Source organism: Pongo abelii, chromosome 1 (genome assembly GCF_028885655.2).
Source record: "Pongo abelii isolate AG06213 chromosome 1, NHGRI_mPonAbe1-v2.0_pri, whole genome shotgun sequence".
Classification (NCBI taxonomy): Eukaryota; Metazoa; Chordata; class Mammalia; order Primates; family Hominidae; genus Pongo; species Pongo abelii.
The window spans coordinates 171,089,585-171,102,304 of NC_071985.2; the positions used below are offsets into that span (position 1 = coordinate 171,089,585).

Sequence of the window (12,720 nt, forward strand, 5' to 3'; positions counted from 1 at the left end):
AATCTATGTTTCACAAACCATCATCTGATCTACAAAAAAGTTATTTCCCCCTTTAAACATATTTTAGAGAAATGGAATACCTTCTGAAATTATTATAAACTCCTTGGCTATGCATCTAGGGCTACTGAGATACAGACCAAAGCCAACCAACTGAATATACTGAAAATAGCACTGGAGTATGCATAGGCCACGGCTTAGCCTCAGCTCTGAAAATAACTTTTTTTTTTGACACAGGGTTTCACTCTGTCACCCAGGCTGGAGTGCAGTGGCACAATCACAGCTTACTGCCACCTCAACCTCCCAGGTCCAAGTAATCCTCCCACTTCAGCCTCTTGAGTAGCTGAGACTACAGGTGCTTGCCACCACACTCAGCTAATTTCTTCTATTTTTTTTTTTTTAATAAAAATGGGGCCTCACAATGTTGCCTAGGCTGGTCTTGAACTAGGCTTGTTTTGAATTAATACTTCATTACAAGACAATGACATTTATGTATATGTTAGGTTGAACCATATGAAATTTTTACCTACCAAAATGGCAATTTCATATGATTCAATCCAACATTTTGCTAATTGATGTATTGTCTATCTTCCCCTCCAACTGTGGAATGAGTCCATGAGGGAAGGCATTTTTGTACATTTTGTTCACTGTGGTATCTTCAGTACCTGGAACATAGTGGTATTCGGCAAATATTTGTTGAATGAATGAAATGAATTTACTAAGCTCTATTTGCGCTATATTCTTCTGTGTGATTTATATTTTATAGCCCCTTTGTTTCCTAATAGCATCCTAATTACCGTCATTCTTCAGCTGAGGTCAAGTGACTTCTTCAAGACACTTTTTTTTTTTTAGACGGAGTTTCGCTCTTGTTGCCCAGGCTAGAGTGCAATGGCGCAATCTCGGCTCACTGCAACCTCCATCTCCCAGGTTTCAGCGATTCTCCTGCCTCAGCCTCCCAACTAGCTGGGATTACAGGCATGCGCCACCATGCCTGGCTAATTTTGTATTTTTAGTAGAGACGGGGTTTCTCCATGTTGGTCAGGCTGGTCTTGAACTCCCAACCTCAGGTGGTCCTCCTGTCTTGGCCTCCCAAAGTGCTGGGATTACAGGCGTGAGCCACTGTGCCCGGCCAGACACTCTTAAATAATACTTTATGCCAGGCCATTTATATTTATGCTATAAAAGTTGTCCAAATTCAGGCTATCTTTCCTTTCTGAACTAGAACATGCAGAGATTCTACTGCAAACAGTGATTAAGAAACTACAGGACCAAAAGGAGACAGTGGGTAAGGAAGGGAACAGAGTGGAAAAAGACAGACACTAGTCAATGGGTATGGGAAAGCCTGCAATTGTTGGTGAAGTGCAGTGTGAAACATTATCTAAAAATGACCCTCAGGCCTCCAGGCCCTCTGCCTCTTCAACTGTCTTGACACTTGCAGCCCTGTCACTGGTGTTGCTTACTTGGGAACTGGGAGTGGATGATGGATGGCTTTTACCTTTGGCCTGCAGATGAGCCTGGCTGGGACTACCAGACTCTTCCAGCAAGCAAGAGCGTATTCTCACTCTTTTTACCATTTCCTCTGTGGATGAAATTGGGGACGCCTACCTACAAAATTCTGTTGCTTTAAAAGACTTTCCCCTAACCTAACTATGGAGATATAGTGCCAAAAAGAACAAGTTAACATATTTTTAAGTAAAGGGGCTTTTGGTTTGAAATTTGTTGCTGTTCCTCATTTCCCTTTAGTGCAAAAATGCACTCTACCTTTTGGAAAGGGAAGTCATAATTTTTTACTGCCTTTATTCTTTTTTCTTTTTTTTTTTTTTTTTTTTTTTTTTGAGACAGAGGTTTGCTCTTGTTGCCCAAACTGGAGTGCAATGGCGCGATCTTGGCTCACCGCAACCTCCGCCTCCCCCTGGGTTCAAGCGATTCTCCTGCCTCAGCCTCCCGAGTAGCTGGGATTAGAGTCATGCACCACCACGCCCAGCTAATTTTTGTATTTTTAGTAGAGATGGGGTTTCTCCATGTTGGTCAGGCTGGTCTTGAACGCCTGACCTCAGGTGATCTGCCCGCCTTGGCCTCCCAAAGTGCTGGGATTATAGGCTTGAGTCACTGTGCCCGGTCTTTTTTTTTTTTTTTAGTCAATCTCTGGTAAATAAACTGCTACTATTCTTAATGCCAGGGGTCTCAGGTCCCATGTAGGGTTTATTCATGAGTGGCCCATTACAATTTCCACTCTTGCTGAAACATTCTTTCCCTTCAGCCAGAATAAGCTCACTTTCTAGGATAAGCAATCTGTGGCAGTCACAAGATATATTTTCCAAAACCTGAAAGAGGATACATGGATGATTTCTCAAATGCCCTGAAGTAAAATGAACAACTCTGGGCTGTCATAAAATCAGAGTTAGATGACACTCCTAAGTGATTAATTCTTTGAGATTTGTAGGACATTTTTAAACACAGAGGGAAAAAAGCCTACATTTCTTTCTAGAATTTGTAGTCTAACCCTGGAAGTGCTGGGCTACAAAACAGAAAAGCAGATGATGAGCCAAGGCATGGGAGTCAGAGGGTAGGGCAGCCATCTCCCAACCTATCACATACTGGCTGGGGGCCTTTGGCAAGTTAGTTAACTTCTCTAACTCTCAGTTTCCTCACGTGTAGGAAAATCAAAGAACAGGAAATGCATGCAGAACACAGCACAGTGTCTGATATGCAACAAATGTTCAATAACTATTACATAACAAAATATCAAACATTAGGGTACATAAGGAGAAACTGCCTTTCTTCTAATGCCCTAGCCCTTGGGTAAGTTTAAGTATCTTTTGCTTGGAATCAATGGAATAAATTTAACATTTTTTCTTGTGCCTCCAGGACTAATTAAGCACAGCTCTGGCCTTATAAAAACCCAATATTAAACCAGATATAAAAGAGAAATTGCAGGCCAGGTGCAGTGGCTCACACCTGTAAATCCAGCACTTTGGGAGGCCAAGGTGGATGGATCATCTGAGGTCAGGAGATCGAGACCAGCCTGGCCAACATGGCAAAACCCCGTCCCTACTAAAAATATAAAAATTAGCTGGGCATGGTTGCGTGCGCCTGTAGTCCCAGCTATTTCAGAGGCTGAGGCAAGAGAATCGCTTGAACCTGGGAGGCAGGGGTTGCAGTGAGCCGAGATCATCACACCACTGTGCTCCAGCCACTGCGCTCCAGCCTGGGTGACAGAGTGAGGCTCTGTCTCAAAAAACAAAAACAAAAACAAAAAAAAAGGAGAGATTGTTTCCTTAATCCCAGACAGCACAATTCAAGTGTCGCCAAGGTAAGAGAAGATGCTCTTCTTCAGAGTCAATGGGTCACTCACTACATATAATAGCTTCTTGTCTCACAGATGAAGATTCCTGAGAGAAGCAAACATGATAGGTGGTTCTTTCCAAGGTGGTACAAAATATAAGTGATACATCCCTAAACAGAATGAAAAATGAAAAATGAAAAATACAGGATGAAAAATACTCAAGATTCTCACCAGTTTGAAGCTTTCACTTTCAGGCAATTGTTTAATACCAACTTCGAGGCTGCCATCTTCCTCACTACTAATAGGTTCGGTGCCGCTCTGATCCTATGGAACGTTAAAAAGAAAATGGCAAAGATGTCATTCTTCACTCACTCTCCCTCGAATTGTACAGACACTCAATGTCATTTGCTCATCGTATGGTTGTGGTGGATATTGTTTCCTCTGAGGAAGCCTTTTCTGTTTCTTTCTTTCTAGCAGAAAACTGTTTTGTTGTTGTTGTTTCAGGTATCTATCTCTGCTGCTCACAGATAGGACTTAGGGAAAGCTGGTCCCTACCCTCTGATTGCCTAGGATAGTCTTATTCTTTTCCCAATGATTTTGTCAGGAATGGGCAGATCAGGAATAGATTTTGCCAGTTCTGGCCAATGAAATATAAGGAGAGGTTTGCTGGAGATGTGTGGAAAAGTTCTTCTTTAATCTTAAGAGAGCTGCAAGGAGTCCCTATACCTCCCAAATTAACAAGAGAGCACGAGCACAAGTTTCCATGGACGGCCGTCCCATGACAATGAGGGAACCAGCCTTAGGACAAGGCTGACTCTGCGGGTTACAAAGCAAAGGTAGAGATAGAAAGAACTGGTTCTCTGATGGCAAAACTAGGTCACTGGATTGAGCAAACTTGGAGCCCAGCCTTATCCTTAACCACCTTCTGTGAGAGCTAATACATTTCCTTTTGCTTCAGCCGGTTTGAGTTAGCCATTCTGTTACCTCCAGCCCAAGCTTTCTCACTGAGTCAGTTGACTGTTTTTTGTATATGACTAAACTGCTTGAGATAAGAGACTGGGTTTATCTTGTTGATTTCTTTTATTTTTTTTATTTAATAAAAAATGTTTCTTTAAAATTTAATAAACAAATTGTTTTTTTTTTGGTGGCGGGGACAGTCTCACTCTATCGCCCAGGCTACAGTGCAGTGGCACGACCTCCGCTCACTGCAACCTTCGCCTCCCAGGTTCAAGTGATTCTTGTGCCTCAGCCTCCTGAGTAGCTGGGACTACAGGTGCACGCCACCACATCGGCTAATTTTTGTATTTTTAGTAGATGGGGTTTTGCTGTGTTGGCCAGGCTGGTCTTGAACTCCTGACCTCAAGTGATCTGCCAGCCTCAGCCTCCCAAAGTGTGTCTTGTTGATTTCTGAAATCAAGTCCCATCACCATGCCTGGCACGTGGAAACCACCTAACACTGATGGAACTAATGAATGCACTGAGTACTTGTTTTCTTTTGTGACTTTTTCCTGCAGAATCCTGAAAATATGTATTTACATAAATGAGACACCTGGCAATAATACATACCACTAAAAATCTAAAACACATTAGGCATCTCCTCAATTGAATTGTGACGTATTGAATGTTATAGTTAACTAACTAGAAGTTATTTTACTTTCTAGGGGTATATAAGGAAGGATAAGGATGATAAATGGAATATTCACATTGTACTTACCTGGACTTTTATTTTTAATCACCACCATCCTGGGATTACTACAAATTTGGTTGAAATAGTTTATAGGGAAAATAGTTTTGATTTTGAGACATTCAATCTCACTCATAATTTGATGCAATTAAAGCAAAGAGAGCATTCTTTCAACAATCAAATGGACAACAGAACAGGAAAAGAACATTCAATATTGGTAATGTCAGGGAGAGAGGAATTTTTATACACCAATGAGTGAATATAAATTAAGATAATCTTTTCGAAAAAATACATACTCTCTGTGTGTGTGTGTGTGTGTGTGTGTGTGTGTGTGATTGCTTACTTCTGGGGAGTGGAATTGGGGAATGGGTAATTTTTGCATTAATTATTTCTATACTGTTTGATTAGAGAAGAATTATCACATATGATTGCACATTTAAACATAAAGTAATGGGAGACTATGAGAAACACCTAAAAGAAGAAAAAAAAATTAAAGAAAGCAAGCAACATGGACTTTAGAATTGGGCAGATTTGGGTTCAAATCTCAACTTTGCTACTTAGAATTACATGACTTGGGGCAAGTTGCTTTCAAACCTGAGTGCAGGTTAAGTATCCCTTATCCAAAATGCTTGGAAATGTTCTGGACTTCAAATTTTTTCAGATTTTGGAACGTTTGAATTATACTTACCAGCTGAGCATCCCAAACCCAAAATGAAAAATCTGAAATCCAAAATGCTTCAATGGGCATTTCTTTGGAGCATCATGTTAGTGCTCAACAAGTTTCAGATTTTGGAGCATTTCTAACTTCAAATTTGGGATGCTCAACCTGTAACTTAACTTGTTTTTAAAGTGCAGATAAAATACCAGATTAAAAATACTACCCTATAAGATTGCTTTAAAAGATTAATGAGTTAATAAGTAAAATATCCATTTGCATAACACCAGGTACAGTTAACTTTTGTTTCTAGCTTTTAAATATAATTTACTATTTTATTTTCTTTCTTTTTCTTTTTTCTTTTTTTTTTTTTTGAGACAGAGTCTCGCTCTGTTGCCCAGGCTAGAATGCAGTGGCACGATCTCGAGTTACTGCAACTTCTGCCTCCTGGGTTCAAGCGACTCTCCTGCCTCAGCCTTCCGAGTAGCTGGGATTGCAGGCACCCACCATCAGGCCCAGCTAACTTTTGTATTTTTAGTAGAGACGGGTTTTCGCCATGTTGGCTAGACTGGTCTCAAACTTCTGACCTCAAGTGATCCACCCACCTCAGCCTCCCAGAGTGCTGGGATTACAGCGTGAGCCACCACGCCCGGCCTTTTCTTTCTTTCTCTGTTTCCATGTGAATTTGACAGAACTGTGTCTAGCTTTTTGTTGAAGCAGATTCTTTATTCCTGCACCATCTCATATAGTCTTCCTAATAACCTGCTACGGGTATGTACCACCATGATCCCAATTCATAAATGAGGATAATGATACATTTTAAATAACTTGCTAAACAACTCCAGGCAGTAAAAGGTAGATCTAAGATTCAAAGCTGGGAAAGGGCCATGCTAGGCCCTCAATAAATGATGCTCTCATTTCTCTCTCATTCTTCCTTTTCAGTATTGAGTGTTGACAACTGATCTTACAGAAGATAAGACTCACAATCTTTCAAAAAATTATTGTTAATAGACCACGGATTTTCTAAAATGTGTCTTAGGATTTTTTTAACCAGAAAATTGTATTAGATAGAACATCGTCTTCTCTGTGAATTTTGGATAATCAAGGAGTTGCCATGTGAAATAAACGTACCCAAGTTAATACATCTTGAAAACATACAGATTTTCAGCATTTTTGACAGTGGTAATGTAAATTTTAGAGACAGAAATTCTGAACAAAGGAATTACTCTTTAAAAACCAGTATTTAATCTATGGAAAATCTGTAATATCCAAATTCCTTAGTGTGTCTAGTTCTGCAAGCTGTGGGAGCCCCTGAAGAAGGCCTGGCGAGGTTATGGTGGCCAAGTGGAGCTTTGAAATAGTCAATGTTGGGCTGGGTGCGGTGGCTGACGCCTGTAATCCCAGCACTTCGGGAGGCTGAGGCGGGTGGATCACGAGGTCAGGAGTTCAAGTGGGCAAGATGGAGAAACCCTGTCTCTACTAAAAATACAAAAAAATTAGCCAGGCGTGGTGGTGGCTGCCTGTAATCCCAGCTACTCAGGAGGCTGAGGCAAGAGAATGGCTTGAACCCAGGAGGCAGAGGTTGCGGTGAGCCGATATCACGCCACTGCACTCCAGCCTGGGCAAAAGAGAGAGACTCCGTCTCAAAAAAAAAGAAATAGCTAATGTTTGTAACTGCAGCACATTAGACTGTAGAACAAACCCACAGGTTCCATTAGTAACCCTGCAAATGGCCACCACCTCTGGTCCCAGAAGAGAGAGATTCTCACATGAAGAGGGGTCAGCTGCAAACATTCATCTAATTATGCACATGTCCCCTGAGGGAAAGGAAAGTGTTCCTTAAATAAATTAGAGGAATCTTTACTTTTATATTTCTCAGCAATATGCATATTGAAGATGAGATATTCTTGGTCTTTATAAAATGAATACTAAAGTAGAGGAGAAAACAGCTGTTTAAGGGATGCGTCAACTTGTAAAATTTAAGAAAACATGGGCAAAGCAGTCTAGGTTCCAAATAGTCTATGCATCCTTTAAGATGTGAATAGAAACAAAAAATACCCTCTATGTCTACACCACATCCCACACTTAGAAACCAGAGGATCAAATGAAGCAGAATTTATCATTCAAAGCCAGGTCTCAAATGCCACTTGTTCCATTGTATCTTTTCCTTCTCCTTACCTGGGGGACATCTCTCCTTCCTCTAAATTGTAACATTCTACCTGAACCTCCTCTGTCACTTAACATTCATCTCTTTTGTATCCTAATTATGTATGTACAGAACTGGTCTCCCTGATGGGACTGAAAGATCCTTGAATCGAGCATCTGGGCCGCATTCATTCCCACTGCCTGATTCATTTTTCACCCTAGGTCTGTTTTACTTCAAATTCCATACTCTTTTTAACTGTACTATGCCTCCCCTCTTTTCCTCTTAGTCTGAGATGACTCCGTAGAGGAGGGTTTGAAGTCCAAATCTAGATGGAGTTGGGAGTCAGGCAAAAAGGAAATTGGAATTGAGGGAGGATAGCAATAAAGCATTTACTTTCTAGGAGAGCTAAAGTTTGTAACAGTTTAATGTTTACATTAATGTTACATTACAAGGAGAGCTAAAGTTGTAACGTTTATGCTAAAATGAGGTACAGAACACAACAATGTGGATCCCTTCCCTCCCTCCCTCCCTCCCTCCCTCCCTTCCTTCCTTCCTTTCTTTTTTTTCTTCACCATCTCACTCTGTCACCCAAGCTGGAGTGCAGTGGCATGATCACAGCTCACTGAAGCCTCGACCTCTTGGGCCCCGGTGATCCTCCCACCTCAGCCTCCCAAGTAGCTGGGAATACATGCGTGCACCACCATGCCTGGCTAATTTTTTGTATTTTTTGTAGAGACGGGGTTTCACCATGCTGCCCTGGCTGGTCTTGAATTCCTGAGCTCAAGCACTCCTCCAGTCCTAGCCTCCCAAAGTGCTGGGATTACAGCCGTGAGCCCCCATGCCTGGCCACAACAATGTGGATTCTGCTCTGATAACAGAATGGCTCATGAGGTAAGGAGTCTTCAAAATACCCCACTCACCAGGAGCTTGGAAAATAGCAAAGAGTCTGATATGGGAAAGGGAAAACAGGTCAGCAGCGTGATTTCTAAGGCACGAGTGAATTAGAGTGGTTTGAGGACCGTCTGGCTGATGGATGGGGGCCAGTTGACACCCAAGATGACTCAGCTAATCCGGATGGCTGGGTGTTCCTGTCATCTCTTGCTGATCTTCAAACCACCTGTCCAAAGCTGCCTGCTCAGCCAAGCAGCTTAAGGAGAACAACCTCTCCCCATGAGATCACAGAAAGTGGATTCCACAGTCAATTATGTTTTGTAGATGAACAAACAGAAAAGGCAAGACTTGTAAGGTTTGTAGATCAGCCCCCACTGAGGTTAGTCTTTTTCAGACCTTTGGGAAGTTCCAAATTCCCTCCCCTGGGCTCTCCCAAAATTTTCCACATAAGTGATTGCAGAAGTGATAATGCTTATTATTTTAAACTCTTTGTTTTTTTTTTATATCCACCATTTGTCTATAGTTTTCTTCAAACTGAACAGTGAATCTTGATAGCAAGAATGCTATTTTATTTGAGAGTAGACTTTCGATAAAAGTTAAATTCGTTAAGGATGTTATTGTGGATTGAAAAAACATTTCCTTTTTTTTTTTTTTTTTTTGAGACAGAGTTTCATTCTTGTTGCCCAGGCTGGAGTGCAATGGCACGATCTCAACTCACTGCAACCTCCGCCTCCTGGGTTCAAGCGATTCTCCAGCCTCAGCCTCCCGAGTAGCTGAGATTACAGGTGCATGCTACCACACTCAGCTAATTTTTGTATTTTTTTTTAGTAGAGACGGGGTTTCACCATGTTGGCCCGGCTGGTCTTGAACTCCTGACCTCAGATGATCCGCCCACCTCGGCCTCCCAAAGTGTTGGGATTATAGGCGTGAGCCACCGTGCCTGGCCCATTCCCATATTTTCTAAATCCAATGTTCTTTTAGAAAACACACAACATAATTTTAGTCTCATTGCCAACCTAAATTCACAAATATTTCCTTCTGCAAAACCTTGTTTACCACATGTGACAAACCGAATTTCTTTCTTCTAACCCCAAACATGAGCTTATTTACTAGGCTGCTCAGAATTCTAGAAAGGCAAGGCAAAATTAAAATAAAATGGAAGTTATGCTAATGGAACTCCCTGCGTGATCAACCTCCCTGATCTTTATGAGGCCTGTTCCATCTCAGTTAGTACTTAAAAAAGCACAACTTCTAAGAAAGCAAAAAGGAGGTCCTTGTTTGTATGAAGATATTCTAAAAGATTTAGGCTGTCCTGTCAATAAATGGAATAAGTATGTTGGAACCCAAGTTATTTGAGCCCTCAGTACCTCTTACTAGACGGCAGCAATGGCTTCTTTATTGGGTTTCCCTCTTCAAGATGTCTTTAACATTGCTATTAGACTAATCTTCCTGGAGTACAGCCTTGATCAGATTGTTTCATTGTTCAAAATGCCTTCAACAGCTCCAAAACCAAAGAATGAAATTCAGAACCTCTGGGATTTAAATGTGGAATCTAAAAAGTTGAACTCATAGAAGCAGAGAGTAGTGGTGGTGACCAGGGGCTGGTGGATGGGGTGAAGGTTGAAGACATGTTGGTCAGAGGATGCGAACATTTCAGTTAGAGTAATAAGTTCTAGAGGTCTGTTGTACAGCAGGGTGACCACAGTTAATAACAATGTACAACAACGTATTGTATTCTTGAAAATCTCTAAGAAAGTAGATTTCAACTGTTCTCACCACAAAAATAAGTATGTGAAGAAATACATATGTTAATTACCTCGATTTAGCCATTCTACAACATACACATATTTCAAAACATCATGTTGGCCAGGTGCAGTGGCTCACTCCTGTAATTCCAGCACTTTGAGGGGCTGAGGTGGGAGGATCTCTCGAGCCCAGCAGATTGGGCATAGGCAACATAGTGAGATTCTGTCTCTGCAAAAAAATCTTATAGTAGCCAGGTATGGTGGTGCGTGCCTATAGTCCTAGCTGCTCAGGAGGCTGAGGCAGGAATATTGTTTGAGCCTGGGAGGTCGAGGATGCAGTGAGCTGAGATCATGCCACTGCACTCCAGCCTGGCAACAGAGCGAGATCCTGTTTCAAAAAATAACTGCCCCCTCCAAGCCAAAACCAAACAAAAAAAGCCATCATGTTGTATATGATAAATATATACAATTTTTATTTATCAATTTAGTTTTTAAAAGGAAAAAATTCCTGTTTTGCATGTAACTATTAAAAATGGAAGATGCTGGAGGCTGGGAGTTCTACTAGAGGGCTGTGATAATATAAGTACAATCAAAACAAAAATGAGGTCTTACCATGTGCCAGGAATACTGCTAAGCCTTTTATAAACATTATTTAATACTTCTAACAAGTCCATAGAATTAATTATTATTATCAAACCCATTTTAAATGTGAGGAATTGAAGTTTATAGAGCGCAACTGGCTCAAGTTCACTCTGCTAGTAAATGGCAGAATACTGATTAAGACTTGGCTCTGTCTGACGTCCAAGCTTATGTTCACATCACCATGCTGTAGAATTACGCCAATGGTATTATAATTACCACAAGCACTGCATCATAATCCCTTATAAATATATATAGCTGTAGGGATAAAATATTTTTACACCTGGCCCTCATAACTACCTTTTGACACAGGCAGGGGAGGCTATTAACCTGGCTTTACAGAAAAAGACAGACTTTGGGAGGTTAACTGCCTCTACCAAGGTTATATGCCCACAGGTAATTAGTAGAGCCAAAACCAAAACCCACATCATCAGACTTCTTGCTCAGTGTTTTATTAGCACTCTTGCTCACTCTACTAGCACAGAACTGCATGAAACAATTTTGTTCTCTGCGATACCCTTCGGGTCTAGAACACTGACACATAATAAGAGCTCAATGACACTAGGCTCGGTAGCTCACACCTGTAATCCCAGTACTTTGGGAGGCTGAGGTGAGAGGACTGCTTGAGGTCAGGAGTTCAAGATCAGCCTGGGTAACATGGCGAGATCCTGTCTCTACAAAAAATTTAAAAATTAGCCAAGCATGATGGTATGTGCCTAGAGTCCCAGCTACTTGGGAGGCTGAGGCAGGAGGATTGCTTGAGCCCAGGAGTTTGAACTGTAGTGAGCCATAATAGCACCACAGAACTCTAGCCTGGGCTACAGAAAAAGATCTTGTCTTTAAAAAAAAAAAAAAAAAAAAAGCTCAATAAGCATTTGCTGAATAAAGAAATAAATATGAGATACTATTAACATATAATAAAACTGCTACTTAATAATACTGAATTATTATTATCAGGTCCAATTTAATAATGATATGGCTCTGTTTCATCTATTTGGTTATGATTTAAATGGGCTGTCTCTTTTAGCCATATGCTGGATATGAGTTATGCTTTAGTACTCACTAGAAACACCTAAGGGGGAAAAAGATATACTAAGAGGGTCCACATAGGCAGATGGGAAGGGAAGAGAAAGTGATCAGGGATATGTGTCCTCTGTACATACCGCCCACAGGAGGGGTGGCATTCATCATTTGGTAACAGTTACTAGAGCCAATAGTCCAGAGCAGAACTAAAAAGCCCTCTCTAGAATATAATCAAATTGTGATGGTTCAATAGAAACATCGCTCGCATAGCATATGCTGTTAGAGAAAGGGATTTATTATTTATTTATACATTTAAATGCCTAATGTGATTTCATTATTTTTGAAAATGAAATACAAATAATGGCAGACAAATTTGATTAAGATATGTGATAATGTTCTTGAAACTTAAGACTGGCATTATTTATACTTTACATATTTTTTACATACTAGCCTGCTTTTTTAAATTATTATTTATTTATTTATTTATTTATTTATTTATTTATTTATTTTTGAGATGGAGTCTTTCTCTGTCGCCCAGGCTGGAGTGCAGTGGCACAATCTCAGCTCACTGCAAGCTCCGCCTCCTGGGTTCACGCCATTCTCCTGCCTCAGCCTCCCAAGTAGCTGGGACTACAGGCGCCTGCCACCACGACT

At 40.9% G+C, this 12,720-nt stretch overlaps 1 protein-coding gene across 7 annotated transcripts in view; it reads right to left on the reverse strand.

The window, feature by feature from the left end:
* Window positions 1-12,720, reverse strand: part of PATJ (PATJ crumbs cell polarity complex component) — a 436,090-nt gene that overhangs the window by 108,320 nt on the left and 315,050 nt on the right. For 6 of the 7 annotated variants that reach the window (XM_054533770.2, XM_054533763.2, XM_024256726.3 and 3 more), the window contains one exon: window positions 3,515-3,607. The exons of the other annotated variant lie outside the window; for it this stretch is intronic. In XM_054533770.2, the coding sequence (XP_054389745.1) occupies window positions 3,515-3,607 (93 nt within the window). The remainder of the gene's footprint in view (window positions 1-3,514; window positions 3,608-12,720) is intronic. 7 annotated transcript variants of the gene reach the window in all.